This window comes from Malania oleifera, chromosome 13 (assembly GCF_029873635.1).
Source record: "Malania oleifera isolate guangnan ecotype guangnan chromosome 13, ASM2987363v1, whole genome shotgun sequence".
Classification (NCBI taxonomy): domain Eukaryota; kingdom Viridiplantae; phylum Streptophyta; class Magnoliopsida; order Santalales; family Ximeniaceae; genus Malania; species Malania oleifera.
In genome coordinates, this window is record NC_080429.1 from 32,590,098 (window position 1) to 32,609,457 (window position 19,360).

The 19,360-nt window shown below is 35.8% G+C and overlaps 1 protein-coding gene across 1 annotated transcript in view; it reads left to right on the plus strand.

Moving 5' to 3' along the window:
• LOC131146626 (serine/threonine-protein kinase ATM) overlaps window positions 1-19,360 on the plus strand; it is a 188,686-nt gene that overhangs the window by 71,309 nt on the left and 98,017 nt on the right. The window contains exons 32-39 of the mRNA XM_058096335.1: window positions 3,013-3,134; window positions 3,239-3,308; window positions 3,437-3,564; window positions 8,808-8,949; window positions 9,039-9,179; window positions 18,652-18,750; window positions 18,848-18,894; window positions 19,146-19,335. Coding sequence (XP_057952318.1) covers window positions 3,013-3,134; window positions 3,239-3,308; window positions 3,437-3,564; window positions 8,808-8,949; window positions 9,039-9,179; window positions 18,652-18,750; window positions 18,848-18,894; window positions 19,146-19,335 — 939 coding nt within the window. The remainder of the gene's footprint in view (window positions 1-3,012; window positions 3,135-3,238; window positions 3,309-3,436; window positions 3,565-8,807; window positions 8,950-9,038; window positions 9,180-18,651; window positions 18,751-18,847; window positions 18,895-19,145; window positions 19,336-19,360) is intronic.

Sequence of the window (19,360 nt, forward strand, 5' to 3'; positions counted from 1 at the left end):
TCTGGTTTGAGGATTAGTATGAGTAAGTGTGGATGTTTAGATGTCATTTCTAGGTTTTTTTTTCTCCTTAGCAGGTTTTGGGGTTTCAAAGTGGCCTATCACTTCTCTAGGTTTTTCTTCAAGGTAATCCTCTCTTGGAATGTTCTTGGATCATGTAGTGGCTGAGGTCTGGAAGGCAAGTATATGGTAAAAAGATAGCTCTTTTTATTTAGGTGGTTGGTTTACTTAGTTCAGGGTTCTCTTTCTTCGGTTCTCTATTTTTCTCCCCTTTTAAGATTCCTGTTGCAGTGGTTTCTAAGTTGGAGTGATAAATTATGGTAGTCTGAGGCTTGAATAAGACAAGGAGTGTTAAATTATGGTGGTCTGAACAATATTGTGAATTAGTTTGAATAGTAACATTTTATTTTGATTGTTGTTCGTGTTTGAGGAAGAGGACAAGGTCATGATAATAAGATGATGGAGGGTTGGAAAACTGATGGAAGAAAGCTTGTAAGAAGCAGCAGCAACTGCAAAAATCCTTCAATAGCTGCAATAGCTTCTAAAATTCTCTGAACTCATGAAATTTTCATGCATGAACACTATGATGGATGGTTTCAATTCTTCCAAAGTGAAGCTCTGGTGTAGAAATTTTGACTTATCAAATGAATATGTGGCTTAGTATTACTGAAGGCTACACATATGACTCTTCTGGCATACTTAAGTCCCATGGCTATAAAATTCCAAAAATGATCCTAAATGGAATCCCTTATGAATTCCAAGGAACTCCTTCAAGGGTATTTTTTTATTCGAAGGGAAGTATGGAATTAAACGAAAGGAAAAGAAAATACTATATAAAGAAGCATTAAACTCCACCTATGATGCACTCAGTGTCGTAATTCTTTTCACAGACAGCTTGTCCCAAGCTTGGGTGAAGGAGGAAGCTATGTAGTTGCTCCTTACTAGTTTATGGCGGATGAGCTGTATAATGTCCATGTACTAAAAGATAAATTAAATGTTAGAAGAAAAATTGTTATTTTAGTAGTTAGATTGTGTCAGCAGGGGTATTTTTGTCCTGAAATCTTTTTATTCTTATTAATGTATAAGAGGCAGACCTGGAGCTGTATGTAAGGCTCCAAGAAAAACTGCCGATTGTTCCTTTTATTCTTTTTTTCTCTTCTTATCTTCATCTCTAATTGTGAGTTTGGTATTTTCTTCTTTGATTACTTAATTTATTTTGAGATTTACAACATTATGGATTGGAAATATTTGTGGTAAGTTAAGGATAGAACCTATAGAAGATAATTGAGGGTTGATTGAGGTGGTTTAGACACTTGCAACCATGGTCTTAAATTTCCACGAAATTGTCAAAATTTTCCGTCGAAATTTCCGAATTCCGTCACCCTCAAAATCAAATTGGTAGTCGATTTCCATCTTGCATAATTTTCATCAAAATCTCATCGAGTCATCTGAAATTTATCGAAATCTCAAAATTTTAGCGAAACTTGTTGAAATTTTAGCCATACAATGAAATTCCGTTTGAATTCAAATGAGAAATTTAGGATTGAAGTGAAATTCTATCTTAATTTATTTTCTTGAAACAAAAAATTATTTCAAGCGCTTTTGAAATTATATGAAAAAATAAACTTACAGTAACATTTTATTTAACCATTCATGTCTAAATTATCATTATTTGTATAATAAATAATATTTAAATAATTTATGAACTTCATTTGTATTAACTGAATATGTTTAATGTACATTAGCTTACAAATATGTTTGATACACATGTATTTAATTTGTAATATATTAGTCTTGAAACTTATATTATTATGTTTGTTAACCATTTCTAAAGTTTCACAAAGAATTCCTTGCTTTACTACTAATTTATGTACTTTTTCAAATCAAAATCGAAATTTGAAATTGAAATTTCTGTACTTTTGGAGCTTCGAAATTTGTGTTGAAATCAAAATTTTAGACCTTGCTTACAATATAGGTAAAATAATGCACCATCAAGGTCTTAAATTTCGATTTCAAAGCTCCAAAAGTACGAAAATTTCGATGGAAATTTCGATTTCGATGTCAATTTCGATTTCGATTTGAAAAAATAACGTAAATTAGTAGTAAACAGCCTCTTGCAAAAATACAAGGTAAGGCTGCGTACTATGGATCCATTGTGATCTGGCCCTTCCCCGGACCCCGCATGCGCGGGAGCTTTGTGCACTGGGCTGCCCTTTTTTTTAGTAGTAAAACATGGAACTCTTTGTGAAACTTTAGAGATGGTTAACAAACATAATAATACAAGTTTTAGGACTAATATATTACAAATTAAATACATCTATGTTTTGTATGAGGTGGAAAAGTTGTAAAATAGTATTTGTATCAAACATATTTGTAAGATAATGTACATTAAACATATTCAGTTAATACAAATGAAATTCATAAATCATTTAAAAATTATTTATTATACAAATGATAATTTAGACATGAATGGTTAAATAAAATGTTACAGTAAGTTTATTTTTTCATATAATGTCAAAAACACTTGTAGTAATCTTTTGTTTTGATAAAATAAATAAAATAAATTAAGATAATTCTTATTTGAATTCTGACAAAATTTCTTCGTATAGTTAAAATTTCAACAAATTTTGTTAAAATTTTGAGATTTAGATAAATTTTGGATGATTCGTTGAGATTTCGACAGAAATTGTTGAAGACAGAAATTGACTACCATTTCGATTTCGAGGGTGACGGAAATGGAAAATTTCGACAATTTCATTGAAATTTAAGACCATGGTTTTATGTCTTTATTTCTTTGGTATCTAAACTTAATGTTTTCTCTAGTTGCTTGTCATTTTCAACAAACTCATTATATGTTTGCTTATCCTTGTGTACTTTGTGATGTTAGTGATGAGTTGGAAGGCAGTTATTGGACCACCAAGCCTGGTTTATATTTTTTGTTTATTGGAGTAAAGTGAATGATATTCAATTGTTCTTTGATTTAGTTATTTCACTTTTGCTTTTTTGTGTTTGCAGGTTTCTATTGTTGGCCACATTTTATCTCTAACTTCTTCTTCATCAAACCCTGTCCCGCCTTCCTTTTCCAAGGATACAGTTATGCTTGCGATCCAAACGGTTGTTGATGGATTCTTGGAGATGTGCATCCCATTCTTCACCTTTTTGTTTTTGTTTGTGTTTCTTTGTGAAGTTTTCATTTCATTTCAATTTTTTATTTTAATTTCTTCTTCCTGACTTTATGTAGGGAGGTTTGTCCTACAAGTGTTGGTGTTGTGGACAAGATTAACATTTTTCGCCTAGATAGAGTGTTTATGGTGATAATAGAATTACTTCTATGAAATAAGTCCTCTTTAGGAGTGTTGTTTTTTCATTATTGAGTTTGATTGTCTTTTGTGAACATTATTATGCATTTGAGAATAATATGCTACTTTTGGTTTTGTAGTTTATGGTGGAATTGCATTACAAAGTTGAAGCAGCAGTTCATCATAGGCACAAATGTCATCGGCTAGCTGGAATAGAGGTGCTTGTCAATGTTCTTGGGCATAGAGCTGCTGTGTCTAGCACTTCAAAGTGAGTGAATGCAGATATCTTCTCTTTGCAGTTGATGCAGTTGAGCTTGCAACTTTACTTGGTCATGCGTATGTTTGATCTGAATGGTTAAAACAGTTTGCAGGAGGTTTCTGTGAAGAAGGAATGTTGTGGAGTTTTTCTTTATTTTTTATTACAACAACAGTGATAACCGCAAAGCTTCAAGTCCAGTTAGGACAAGTCGGCTATATGAATCCTTTTTTGCCGTTCAGCAGATCTAGGGCAGGATCCTTTTTTCCATTTTGCATGATACAGGGCAAGATGCTTTGAAAGTTGGAGTGCTGTCAAATCCTTTCAACTACCTTAATTCAAATTATTTTTAGTTTCTACCCTGTTATTTTAGGTCTACACTCTTACCTTCCCCTCCTACAAACTCTAATGCTAGCTAAATCTTGGATGGTTATTTGGTCAATGTTAGTGTCAAACCATCAACCATCTTACCTGCCCCTTCCTTATCTTTTACAAGTGGAATCGCTCATAGCATATTAAGAATACTTTTTCAGTTGTCCAACAGTTCCATCCATATAACAGAGCCAGTTTATTGTTGTCCCATACAGTTTTTATTTTAATTTTGGTGGTATTTTCTGATCACATTGCATGCTAGATGCACTTCTCTATTTTAGCTGTCTAGTTTTGATTCAATGTATTGTGCTTCTTCTTTTTATTCCTAGTAGTAATATGGCACGTTAGAGTGGGCTGATTTAATAATCATAGTCCTTGAAACTGTGCAAATTCATATTCACTAGATTTCTTTGGCTTTATTCTATTTTTATGAGGTATGATGTAGTTATATTTTTCCAATCCATTATATATCCTCTTTTCATTTTTGGTTGTGGAATTTTCTTGGTTAAGTTGTGTTATATTCATCAAAGATATCAATCTTCTATGCTTAATACCATTTTCACACTGAAAATTGACTGATGATGCATTAGAAATAGGAATTGGCGAATTTTTGATTTATTTTAACATTGAGGGATATTGTATTTGGACGTCTCTCACACATGGCGGTTTAAAACTAGTGATATGGTAATTAACTAGTGGGTTCTTACCACCAAAAAAAAAATCTAGTGGGATGCTTAGATTGAACCAACTTCTAGTTTCACTAGATTTTAGGGTTTTGATAGTAATTGATTTAATTATTATGGATTTGCTTAGAGGAACATAATTGATAAGTTACTATTGATGTAAAGGAGAACATAGCAGACATTGTATCATTGGAAGAATTTGAAGGGAGGGGTTGATGAAGTTTTCAAAACTTTTTGAGATGGTTACCATATAGAAATGGTATTTTTTTTGTGCTCTCTATCTATCTAGGGATGATTCTTTCTATATAAAAGAATATGGACATAATTTCCATTTGAAATATCCACCATTGTGTGGGCTGCTTTATTTGATAGAATTTTTACCTCGTACCATTTGAACCATAGTGGCTGTGGTTCTTAATTGAAATTTTTTTTTTTTGGAAGGGGGGGGGGGGGGGGGGGGGACAGAAAACTCCTGTTGTGCTTAAAAGAAAAATGTGGCTTTGGTTAGATTTGGAAATTAAGGATTTTCTTTTCACATGATTTTTTCCTCTATTTCTTGCTAACCGATGTTCGTAAGTTGAACTAAGGTTCTGAAATACATTAAAAAATCTTTTTAGAAGGTTAGGGACTTTTATATGCTTTAAAATAATTCACAGCCCCTCACCTGGTACCTGCTGTGTAACATCTGTTACTCCCTCAGATCCATAAACATTAATCCTTTTTCTTGGCTAACTTTTGGTTCTTTCATTTGCCTCTTCGACTTGTTACGTAATAGCACTGCATCTATCCTTCGGGTTTCCTCATCCTCGTTGTATCCTCATGCCCCCTCCGTGATATAGGCTTGAAGGAATTGAACAAATGAGTTTTGAGGGCAAGAAACAATTCTATAGGGGCCTTGACATAAGAAGCACGCCAACTTACCCTTACCACTTCGTGTTTTGAAAGATTGAGGATTTGAGGCCAAGTCTTCCTTTGAAGTCGGCTCCCCTACTTATGGGTTTGCCCCTCTTGAAAGACTTTATGTTGTTTCCACCCAACTTGTCACTATCCTTGAACATGGTGGAACTCTTTCTAGCATAGTCATTCAAGCATTTCGCAACATCCTATGTAGTAGCAAGTCTTAAACTCTTTGTTGATAAGGTTGAGCCCTTGCTCATATTTTCAATCCTTAAGGAAATAGAATAGCTTGTCTTTCTCAGGAATGTCCCGAGTATCCAACATTAAAGCAGATATTGTTTCACTTACTCCCTCACTCTACTAATATGCTTAAGATCTCATAGCGTGTCTCGAGCATTGTAGAAAATTGGGCCTTGAGCTCTCTTTTCAAGTCTGGCCAATTATCAATTGCACATTGACCAACTAAATCTCATTGTACTTGGTATGCCACCATAGCTTAGCATCTCCACTTAATTACATAGTCACTATGGATAATTTTGCCTCCTTTAAGTTGGTTCTCACCACAAGAAAATATTGCTCCATGTTAAAGAAGAAGTTCTTCAATTGCCTATCATCATGGGCACCCCTATATGCTTTGGGCTTTTGCACCCTTGTTCTTCCATGCTCTACACTTGTAGAATTGGAATACCTGATATCATGAACCATCAAGTTTACCTTCATAGTCAACTTACCCATCTGGATTTGTAGTGCTTTTCTGCAGTACCATGGAAGTCTTTAGACATTTCCTCAATGGAATCCTGCTGCTGTCTTTGGATCCCTCTAATACATCAACATGTTTTGCCAATTGGGCCATCTCCATAGCCACATTGTTCGCTGTCTTAGCCTACGCCTTTAATGTGTCAATTCTCTTGGTATTAGTGCATCACATGTTTCTCCTACCGATGCTTTAAGCAAACCCACAATGTGTGGGCAATCAAATCATGAGGCAATTAACCAAGATCTTGTACCAGTAGTTATGAGCTGAAAACTTCATGCCTTGTGAAGGGTCGTGTGGGACTAGTTATAGCACACTAGCTTAGCCAATCAGATGAAAGTATACAGTAGTTTTACTGCATGAATAGATTCACATCCATCAAATGCTAATGAAGCCAAAGTAGTAAGCAAACATGAAAGCAAACAAGAGTCACACTGTAAACCATAATGCAATGCAATTCATTATTAACATCTTTATAAGAAACATGTGTTTAGCAAGGGAAGCAAGAAGCCTATGCATGAAAACAATAACTAGTCACCTTCCCCTAAAGAGATTTCTATAATACTTTCACTTTGCCACTTGGAAACGTCAAAGTAATTGAGGAGTCTAACTATTTTGGCCAAAGCATTATCCTAGTCCAAGAATGAAATCTACACTAGTATTCACATGATGTTACCCATCCCATGCACACAGGACAAGTGATCATGGGCAAGCCTAATGCCTTGAACTGTTCAACAAGCTTGGCTTATGACACCAAGTAATAAATCCTTTCTCATAGCAAAGGTCAGGTGTTCTTCTTCCTTGAAAAAAAATATGAGCAGTCCTTTCCATCCAAATTCCCCAAAAAATTGCAAAGATCCCATGATCAATTAAACCTTCTGAAAGTCTGTGAACTGTTCAACAAGCTTGGCTTATGACACCAAGTAATGAATCCTTTTTCGTAGCAAAGGGTTAGGTGTTCTTCTTCCTTGAAAAAAATACGAGCATTCCTTTCCATTCGAATTCCGCAAAAAAATTGCAAAGATCCCATGATCTATTAAACCTTCCGAAAGTCTGTAGATGAAATATTCAACAAATCCTCCAATGAATCGGGACAAACCCAATTCTCCCTAAATAAACCAAACAACTTATTCCAAATCCTTCAAGAGAAAGGATAATACATTGTTATTTTTAAAGGCAAAGTCTTCGCATTGAGTAATTGAATTCTTTGAGATCTTGTTGCAGCAATTGAGTTGAATATCCAACAAAGCAATCTGTTTTGTAGTTGTTTATGAAAGTCTTGCACTCAAAAAATTGATTGCAAAGATCTTCATGATCTTTCTTCAAATTTGAATATTCAAGAAGTTGCCTTGCTATCTTGGGATCTCCATTAGTTGGCTATTTCAAAATCTTTGAAATCTTGTCAACACCTTACTGAAAATCCATTGAATATAATAGATCACAGGAACACTCCAAAATAATATTGAATATTACATTCTGAGAGTTTTTGTCAAGATTCGGTCCATGGCTTTGTGGATTGACTCAAATAACATTATTGAAGAATTGTTGGGCATCATGAGACAGCTCATGCAAGAGAGTTGAATTCCTGTATTATGGAATTGTTGAGAGTTGAGACTCAAATCAGGTCTTGCTTCTTACAAATTCTGTGTGAAAGTTTTCTGAGTTTCTTTTGCTTGTGGGTTGAGATTATTCCAAGATAAGGTTATGTTCATTATTAAACCTAGTAGGCTTGTCATATTTTGGAATTCAATGGTTATATTGTTTCCATTCTGCATATGGATTGTGTTCTCTTGCCAGATTGCGTAAGCAATTTCATATGGGCCTACATTATGAAATGATTTCAGAGAAGGCCCAGCTGATGGAGGAAGAAAGCATTTTTGTATCCTTGCTGTAATTATGTGGGCATTGATTGTCAGTCATATAAAAATCCCTTTTTGTGATGGTTGAGAAAGTTTTGGCTGTGAATCAGCTAGATTATATAGGTTAGTAACCATTAGTTGTTTCACCTGGTGCATGTCAAAAAAATCTCTAGTCCAATTTACATCCATTACTGGTTTTGCTAAGATATTTGATTCCTTATTTGCTTTAGACTGTAAGATCTCGTCTATGCTACCTCCTTGATTAAGTGCATGCTCAAGCAGCATGATAAAACTTTTGGCCTATGAAGATAGGTTTTTGATCCTTATTAAAATTCTCCAGTAAGGCTGCATTTTTGTTTTATTTTGAAGGGTTGTTTCGAAGGTTGCTGTTTACTGATGGGCTGTGGATTACCTTATTTAGTTTTCTGTGTTTGCCTTAGGTGATGTGCTTTGTTGCTTGGCTTTTGCCTCCTTTGTGTTGGTTTACTTTTGTGGATCTAGTGGATGTCTCCACTAATGCTTGTTTTTCATGTTGGGTGAAGAAACATATTTTTGGTGCAATGTTTCTTTTCCTGCGGTTATCTTTTCAGCTTTGTTGGGGGATTCATAAGTTTCTTTACAGTTTGTGATGGCCCATGTTTCACTATCTTGAAGTGATACGTTTGGTGATCTGTTGTTTTTTTATTGCAGTTATATTTTCAACTTGGTTGGGCAGTTCATTGGTTGTCATGCTTTAGAAAACCAGTGTTGTCATATCATTTCCACATTGCTCAAAATTTTCGAAGATAATCCATCCAAGGAAATTTCTGGTGTGCTTGGTGAACAACTTCAGGTTTATATCTTCGTCATCCTAAATTATCATTTACCATGTTTGATAAAATGACTCAATACCCCTCCTAACATGCTGCTGTTGCAATGTAGTTTTTTGTATCAAAATTGGTTGCTTGTTGCATTCCTTCTGAAGCCAACGGAGAACTTGTTGGGACTCGATCATCTCAAGTTGTATCACTGCTTCGCAATTTGACTGTGGATTCTGATCCATCTTTGCATGACTTCATCAAAGTATGTTTGATTTCTTATTGTTAGAAAAGAACTTGTTCTGATTTTGGTTAGTATATCTTGGATTCCTGGAAGTATTTTGCCTTAAGTTTCTAATCTGCATCATTTGTACAGTGGGTTGTATGATCGTTGTTTATCTTCTTTTCGGCAGTGATTTCTGAAAATTTATTTAATAAGTTCAATTTCTTTTTTCTATTTTCTTTGGCTTTATGAGATTAGAAGGAAGATGATCACTCCTTTTCGGCATAATAATTTTGGGGCGAAGAGAATGCACTTAGTTCACAATTTCATTGCCTGTTTGGCTTGTTTGTAGTTGTGGATCGATTTCAAAGATGGCTCACTTTATTGCATACAGTAAGACATTAGATGCAACTCATGTGGCAGTTCTCTTCTTTTAATGAATGGTCAAATTACATGGGGTACCAAAGACTTTCTTTTTTTGATAGTAAGGGTAACATCTGATCGAGAGACAAAGTTCCTTAGCCATTTCTGAGGCTTTATGGAAGTTATTGGCTACAAAATTGCAGTACAGCAGTGAATAGAAGTATTGCGGTTCCTTGAAGGACAACATTCGGCAATGGGGTTTGGCCTTATCACAAGTCTCAAGTCTCCTCCCTATAATTATTTATACTTAATGCTGATTTTTTTTTTCTTTTACCAAAAGAGGGCGGCGCCTCCTTTTATTTATTGATATGCCCTCACTTTTGGCGGAGGAATACCGTGGTTACAAGACAAGCAAAGAGGAGATTACAGATAATGAAATTGAAACCCTCCCAAAAAAAACACCAACAACCAACCAAACTAGGACAACAAAACCAAACAAAGCTAACAAGAAACAAATCTAAACATGCCTAGATAAAATTACAATAAAAAAAATCAAAATCCACTAAACAAAAACTCGAGAGTTGAACTAGCGACGAACGAAAGTGATACCCAATCTATCCATCCGAAGTATGCCTTTCAGAGAGCGTGGTAAAAGATATTGTTCTTCGTAGATGACATTGTTTCCCATTTCTCCTTAATGTAGATGATATTAAATAACACTTATTATAAGCAACATTGAATGCAAATAACATTTTAAACATAAATAATAGTTGTTAAATTCTTAATAAAGATGATATTAAATGACACTTATTTAAGAGCTTATTCATTGGTGATGGGTGAAAACAAGAATACCTTCTTTACATGATTAATCACTATCACATCATCATAGAGACCTAGATGAATGTTAGCAAGGTTTCTATCATCATTTGTTGCCCCTAGGAACGACAGTTTTTTCTTCTCCACATAACGAACTGTTGTATGAGAAATAACCAACCCATCCACCTTTCCATAACAACGTATCACCATATGCCAGTTGATATTTGAATGGTATCTCTAGCAATAAATTTTTTAATGATTAAAATGGGATACATGAAAAGTTGAAAAAGATACGTCCTCTCTACAGACATACAATTAGATAATTCGCATGAGAGAATTCATGAAAACCATTATACATAGAAACATAGAATTTTAACATAGAATTTCACTTATACACAAATATTATCTCCACAACATAAATAATGAAGAGGTTCACTTTGTGATGTTCATTATCCCTACTAGTACCAAGGTCTTAAATTTCGATTTCAACTCAAATTTTGAAGCTCCACGAGTACATAAATTTTGATGGGAATTTCAATTTCAATGTCAATTTTGATTTCAATTTGAAAAAATAACAAAAATCAGTAAAGCATGGAATTCTTTTGTGAAACTTTAGAAATGGTTAATAGACATAATAACGTAAGTTTTAGGACTAATGTATTTCAAGTTAAATACATCTATGTTGTGTATGAGTTGGAAAAGTTATAATATAATATGTGTATCAAACATATTTGTACGATAATGTGCATTAAACATATTCAGTTAATACAAATGAAATTTATAAAAAATGTAAATATTTTTTATTATACAAATAATGTTAATTTAGACATGGCTGGTTAAATAAAATGTTGTTGTAAGTTTATTTTTTTCGGATAATTTTAAAAGCCCTTGTAATAATCTTTTATTTCGATAAAAATAAATAAAATAAATTCAGAGAAATTTCACATCACTCCTAATTCTCATTTGAATTCTGAGGAAATTTCATTTTATAAGTAAAATTTTGACAAGTTTTGCTAAAATTTCAAGATTTTGAATGATTTGTTAGAATTTTGATGAAATTAATGCAAGACAAAAATAAACTGCTAGTTCGATTTTGAGGGTGACGGAAACCGGAAATTTTGATGAAAATTTCTACAATCTCGTGGAAATTTTAGACCATGGCTATTGCGCATCTGTGTGTGCATACATCATAAGGATGGATGTGCTGTCAAGGTTAATCATTACCAGAATAGAGATGATTTACCTTTGTTCTGAAGAGGTTATCACTTTTGCTTTAAAGGGAATGCAGTCAAGTATGTGAGAGAAAGGAAACAGGGAGTCTTTATGTCAAAGGAGCTTGAATGTGAAGTGAAGAGTCTAGGAGGATTTGGTATAATTTATTTGGTGTGATGGTAGCTTCTTGGGTCTCTGTGGCATCAGTGGAGGAATTGTTGTCTATTTCTTTTGACGGGTTTGATAGAAGGAATGAGGGGATGACACTATGGAAATGTTGTATTTTTGCAGTGTTCTGGGGATTATGGTTGGAGCATAATGCACACATTTTATCAGGGAGAAAATTGAAGTGGCAGCTGGTTTGGGAGAAGATTCATTACCTGGATTCTTTATGTTGTGTTGGGTTCAGTTGCTTTTAAGGGAGTTAGTTTTTTGGATATTCTGCAAGATTGGAGGAATCTTCTGTTCTGAATTGGGTGTTTTTTCCCCCAGTTTTGTTTTATTAGTTAGGTTCTTTTTTTTTTTTTTCCAGAATTTTGACGGGAGAAGTCTTTTTCTCCTTTTTGTAAATTCTCCTCTTATCGATGAAATCCATTCTGTTGTTATCCAAAAGAAAAAGAAAAAGGGAAAAGGGATAGCGTATAGTTCGTGAGTGATCTGTGTTAACAGAGATAATTTAGGATTTAAATAGCTTAGTTAAAATATTTTAGTTTATATTTATATTGTATATAGCATAAATAATGCTGCAAATCTGACAGCATGTTCCAGAAAACCTGCCAGCATTTAGGTGCTGAAAACCTGCCTGAAAATATGGCAGCAACAACGTAAATCTCTTTTATATAATGAAAGCCAACCCTATGGAAAGGGCATTCAGACCAAAATTGACATGGTAGCAGAGCCCCTCTTCTGATTTCATCATTCTCGGTTTTAGAAAGTTCCATCTTGCTTTTCGTGGGTGTCGGTCTTCTCTGTGGTGTCCACGTTGGTGGTTTTGAGTTTTGTTGGGGGCTGCCAGAGTTTTTTTTTTTTCAGTAGCGCACCCTGTCCTTGGTTGCGGGCTACTCATCTCAGTGTTTTTGTATTTGTTTTTTTCCGTGGTGGTTGGGCATCTTTGTGGCTGTCAGCAGTTTCTGTGGTGGTCAGCAGCTTTGACTCCTCTTGGTGTGATCGACGAAGGTGCTGTGTTTCTTCCTCTGTTGTGTCATTTTTCATACACAGGGCAGGCTTGCCGTTTATTTGGTTGACTGCTTGGGCTTATTTTTTTTCGTGCCTTTCATCATGTCTATTGAAAAGACTATTGTTCGATTTACTGGAAAGAATTTCCCTACGTGGGAATTCCAATTTAAACTGTTCTTGAAAGCGAACGAATTATCAAATCATATTGATAGTTCTGCGCAAGTTCCCACTAATGAAAAGGAATTTGCACAATGGGAGGTCAAGGAGGCTAAGAATCTCTTGGCTGTTGGGGACAATTGAGTCTCACCTTATGACCAATCTGCGCTGTTTTACTACAGCTCAAGCAATGTGGGATTATCTCCACTGTATTTACCACCAAGATCACAGTGTTCGGAAGTTCCACTTGGAGTTGGAAATTAGTAATTACAGTCGAGGTAATTTACCTATTGAACAGTTTTATTTTAGTTTTATTAATCTTTGGAGCGAATATTCTGCTATTGTTCATGCTAAGGTTCCCCCTACGGCACTTGCTACTCGTCAAGCGGTTCATGTTGAGAGTCAACGCGATCAATTTTTGATGAAACTTCGACCTGAATTTGAGCCCATTCGCGCCAATTTATTGAACCGTAATCCTGTTCCTTCTTTGGATATTTGTTTGGGAGATTTGTTGCGTGAAGAACGGCGGTTATCCACTCAGATGGATATGACTTCTAAGAAGGTATTTTCTGAGGCTGTGAATGTAGCATATGCGGCACAAGGAAGAGGGAGGAACAAGTTGCAGTGTTTCAGTTGCAAGGAGTTTGGTCATATTGCTCGTAATTGTGCTAAGAAGGTTTGTAACTACTGCAAGAAAGTTGGCCATTTCATCAAAGACTGTCGAGTGCGGCCTCAACATCTCCAATCTAAAGCTTTTCAGGCTGCTGTTCAGTCCTCTTCTTCTTCTGCGCCGCCCACTGTAAGCTCTGATTTGTCTGTTCTCACACCAGCAATGGTCCAACAGATGATTGTGTCTGCTTTTACAGCCTTAGGCCTGCGTGGTACGAGTCATACGACTACTAAGTCAACTTCTTGGACTGTTGATTGGGGCACTTGTAATAATATGACTGGTAATATGATGGGTCTTCATGATGTTTGTAAGTATAAAGGCACGCAAAATATTCAGATTGCTGATGGCAGTACTCTTCCAATTACTGCTGTTGGTAATTTGGGATCTTCATTTCGCAATGTTTTTGTCTTTCTTGGATTGTATACCAATTTGCTTTCTGTTGGACAATTGGTAGATAATAACTATGATGTTCATTTTTCTCGTGTTGGTTGTCTTGTGCTGGATCAGGTGTCAGGGACGGTGCTCGCGAAGGGACCTAAAGTGGGACGTTTATTTCCTTTACAGTTTTCTATTCCTAATGCTGTTTCTCTTGCTTGTACAGCTACTGCCAATAATAATGAAGTTTGGCATAAGAAATTGGGTCATCCTAATTCAATTTTCTTGGCTTATCTTATGAATCATGGTTTCTTGGGCAACAAAGATTCCTTTTCTTCTTCTCCTGCATCTTTTGACTGTGCTACTTGTTGTCTTGGTAAAAGTAAAAACTTTATCTTTCCCTGCACATGGTAGTCGTGCTTCTAATTACTTTGAGATTGTGCATACTGATGTTTGGGGTGTGAGTTCTGTTATTTCTCATGGCCAATTTCGTTATTTTGTGACGTTTATTGGTGGTTATAGCTGTTTCACTTGGATATATTTTCTCCGCTCTAAAGCTGACGTGTTTTCTGTCTTTCAAAAATTTGTTGCATTTGTCAACACAAAGTTTAATACTTGTATCAAAAACTTAACGCTCCAACTCAGGGGTGGGGGAAGTACATATCTCATCCTTTTCAGAATTTCTTTCAGCAAAAGGGGATCATTTCCTAGCGTTCTTGTCCTTGTACCTCTCAAGAAAAAGGAGTCGCTGAGCATAAGTATTGTCATCTTTTAGATGTCGTTCATACTTTGTTGATTGTTTCTTCTGTACCTTCTAAGTTCTGGGTAGAAGCTTTATCTACTGGTGTCTATTTGATCAATCGTTTGCCTACTGTCACTCTAAATTATGATTCTCCCTATTTTTGATTATTTGGCATATCTCCTGAGTATCAAACACTACATACTTTTGGGTGTGTTTGTTTTGTTCATCTTCCACCTGTGGAGCGACACAAGCTTGCTGCCCAGTCTGTCACGTGTGCCTTTATGGTATATAGTCCTACTCAGAAAGGATTTGTTTGTTATGATGCTCATGCAAATAAATTCCGGGTCTCCTGAAATGTGATTTTCTTCGAAAATCAATATATCTTTCGGTCTCAGGTTATTTATGATACTCCTATTACTCTTCTTCCTGCTTTTGATGATGTGTCTTCTTTTATTGAGCGATTTAAACCAGGTGTCGTATATCATTGATGTCCTCCTCTTTCTTCAACACTTCTTCCAGACACTGATTCGTCATTTTATTTTGTGGTTCCTCGGCGCTCCACTCGGGTTACACACCCACCATATAGATATGGTTTTCCTCCTACCTCGCTTACTGTCACTCAACACTGTTTCTGTTCCTCACTCATATACCTAGGCACCCACCCAAGCATGTTGGCAACAAGCCATGCATGAAGAAATCCAAGCTTTTCAAGATAATCACACTTGGGACCTTGTGACTTGTTCCTCTGGTGTCAAACCTATTGGTTGTAAATGGGTGTACTCAGTCAAGTTTCGGTCCGATGGGTCATTGGACAGATATAAGGCCCGTCTTGTGGCTCTTGGGAACTGGCAGGAGTATGGTATAGATTATGAAGAGACCTTTGCACCTGTTGCCAAAATGACTACTGTGCGGACTATCTTGGCACTTGCTGCATCGCAAGGGTGGTCTCTCCGGCAGATGGATGTGAAGAATGCTTTTCTACATGGGGATTTGAAGGAAGAAATCTATGTCTCCACCCCCCGGCATGTTTGCTACACTTTCCTCAGAGGTTTGTCGGCTACGCCGATCCTTGTATCTACTGAAACAAGCTCTGCATGCATGGTTTGATAAATTTCGCTCTACCCTACTTGATTTTCAGTTTACTCAAAGTTAGTTTGATTCCTCTCTTTTTCTTCGCAAGACTTCTGGAGGAATTGTATTGCTTCTGGTATATGTTGATGACATTGTAATTACTGGCTCTGATACTGCGTTAATTAAGCAATTACAACAGCATCTCAAGGCCACTTTTCACATGAAAGATCTTGGTCCCCTGCAATACTTTCTTGGCCTTGAGGTGCAGCTTACTCCGACTGGTATGTTGTTACACCAGCACAAATACATGCAGGAAGTGATTTCATTGGCTGGTCTCCAATTAGGTAACTCTGTTCTTACTCCCTTGGAGGTAAATCTTAAGCTTCGTAAGGAGGAAAGATCTATCCTTGTGTTGACAGCTTGTTGGGAGTTTGAACTACTTAACCATTGCTCGTCCTGATATTTCTTTTGTCGTGCAGCAAGTCAGTCAATTTATGCAGGCTCCCCGACATCTTCATTTGGCTGCTGTCCGCCGCATTATTTGATATCTGAATGGCACCTCTACACTGGGGTTGTTATTTCCTAAGGAATCTTCCTTACAGTTGGTGGGGTATGGTGATGCTGATTGGGCCGGATGTGTGGATACTCGTCGCTCTGTTACTTGCTGGGGCATCTTCTTAGGCAATGTACTCATTTCTTGGAATAGTAAGAAGCAAGACAGAGTTTCCAAGTTCTCTACTGATTCAGAGTATCGTGTTATGTCTTGTGCATGCTTTGGGATCACATGGCTTCATGCGTTTTTGGGTGAACTTGGTTTTTCTCAACTTCATCCCACTCTTCATGCTGATAATACCAGTGCTATTCAGATAGCCGCTAATCCTGCTTTCCATGAGCGTACGAAACATATCAAAATCAATTTCCATTCCATACGTGAATCCTTTGACAAACGAGTGATTACTCTTCCTCACATTTCCCCCGAACATCAAACTGCAGATGTATTCACTAATGCTCTATCTCGGCCCCGGCATCAGTCCTTGGTTGACAAATTGATGCTTCTTGGTCTACCAGCATCAATTTGAGGGGGGGATGTTAACAGAGATAAATTAGGATGTAAATAGTTTAGTTTAAATATTTTAGTTTATATTTATATTATATATAGCAGCATTAAATAATGCTTCCAATCTGCCAGCATTTCCTGAAAACCTGGCAGCATGTTCCTGAAAACCTGCCACCATTTGAGGTGCTGAAAACCTGCCTGAAAATATGGCTGCAACAATGTGAATCTCTTCTATATAATGAAAGCCAACCCTATGGAAAGGGCGTTCAGACCAAAATTGACAATCTGAACTTGGACTTGATTTAACTTCTCATTCTTTTGTGATAAGATTTTTCATTTCTACATTATACTATGCTGATTCTTCTCTCAGCTTCCTCTTAATGATTACTTCGAAGCTGTGTTGCATTCGTCTCAAAATTCTTAAAGACAAAACAACTTAAACTGAAACTGAAAACATAAGTTGTGCAGTGAAAACAGGTAAAGTTTTCTTAATGCTGAAAATAAAAACTGAAACTTGAAGTACCTGTTTGATGCCCTATCTTCAATTTTTTTCCGAGTTCTTGAATTGTACAATTGTTTATATTAATTGCTAGATAATTAGAATTTGGGATCTTAATGAAACCTTGGAACAAAATCAAGTCACTAATTTTTTTTAATGAAATCAAAGGTTTAAATAGATGCTACAAATGTCAGCACATGTATTTGGCATCAGAAGGCAGTGTGCTTCAAATCATTTGGTATTACATGAAGTTCCTTGTGCCAATTGACATGAAAATAACAAAAAAGGGGGTTCCAAAATGCTAAAACAGCAAAGGTTGCCTACTTTGCATTTCTGCAGTGACAAAAAGCCATCTTAGATACTTGGATTCATGCAAAGTTGCGTAGCATCAGCTATAGACATTAGTGAGAAGATTGAAGTCTATATTACGACAGTAACCATTCAATAACAAAAAGAAAATAATTAAAGTGGAGTGTATAAAATAATATTTATGGTTTAAAGGTTGTGAATTTTTTTTTTTCATTATTTCCATATCTGATTCTGTAAAGGTACTGTCACAAATGTTAGACTAAAGCATCAATAATTCGAATTCATATTCAACGTGAAATAAGACAGTGAGAAAATGGCAAAAAAACATTTCTAGGGAAAAGGAAAAAATATTTCTAGTGGGAGGGAGAGAGAGAGATAAAGAGATTCTCTTGAGATGATTGAGGGGGACAGAGAAGCGTAAGTCCAGAAGTCACAGGCCTGCTGAACAGTGAGAGAGAGAACAGGAGAGCTAGAGTAAACCAGTGGTAGCTTCTTTGAGGAACTGTGAAATAGACTCTTCACTCCTGAGCAGAGAGATAGAATGAGCATTTCATGTAGGTGTAGCTTTAGTTTGAGAGAGAGAGGGGGGAGGGGAGTGGCAGAGATGGAATGGGGGAACTATAAATAGACTCTTCACTCTTGAGCATATTTGATGGAGTGAATATTTCAGCCCTCTTTTTGTGTTTCATCTGAAATGAACTGGGTGTGAATGGTGGACCTATAACATTGGAGTAAAGTTTTAGAAGTTCCTGGCAGCACATTTTCTCAAAAAAGAGAAACCATTTTCAAAAGTTTCTAGAAATAGCTGCAGCATATTTCTCTACCTTTTTTATTTTTGATGTGCAATGCAAACCTTTGTACTGTAAAACCTGATTTTTACACTGAGACAAATGAAGCAAAAAAATAAAAAAGGCTATGGTGATTCCAAACCTGTTTTGACTCTTTTCATATAAAATTTATTGTTTCTCATATATATATGTATTTATTTTAATGTTGTTTCCCTTATGGAGTTTAAATCTGTCTCTGAGGTTTATTCCCTGTGGTTTTTGCACTTATCATCTACGCCAGGAATTGGAACCTTTCCCTGAATTGGATATCTTTGATCCAATACGAAAGTTCCATCAGGAATTATGCCAAGCCTACTCTCCAAGAGACCATTTTTTGAAGGTTAAATTCTTTGAACATTTAAAGTATATTTATTATTGTTAGTTTATTTGGCTATGTCATTTACGTTCTGCATTTTTCAATTATTTTTACATTACAGTTTGTGAAGAGATCTTGCAACCTTCCACCAAGATTGCTTTTATGGAGGTGATTTTGGTTGCTTAGTTGTCTATTTAGCTTTTCACGGCATATTGGCTGATATACTGCTTCTTGATCAAGATTATTGCACAATCTTGTAATGGAATATTTGAAAATTTGAAAAATTAGGTTCTGTTATGTCTTGGAAATTTTAAAATTTTAAGATTAAAATACTGAATCTAATGAAACTTGTAAATTGAGTCTAATGAATTATTAAGTTTATGGTTTACTTAGCTTATTAGATTTTTTTTTCCTTGCAGTCTTCAAGCCTTACACAAGAAACTACTGATGGGGGAAATTTTTCAGCAGGAAGATGAAGGGGATGGTGTGGGATATTCATCTTGGCACTGTGACGATGAACTTGTGCAAGCTGTCTGGACGCTAGTACGTTCGCGTGGTTCTGTTGATGCTAGTAGTGTTAGAGCACTTGTGTCTGATTTTATTTCTATGGTATTACTACCGATTTTGCTTATTC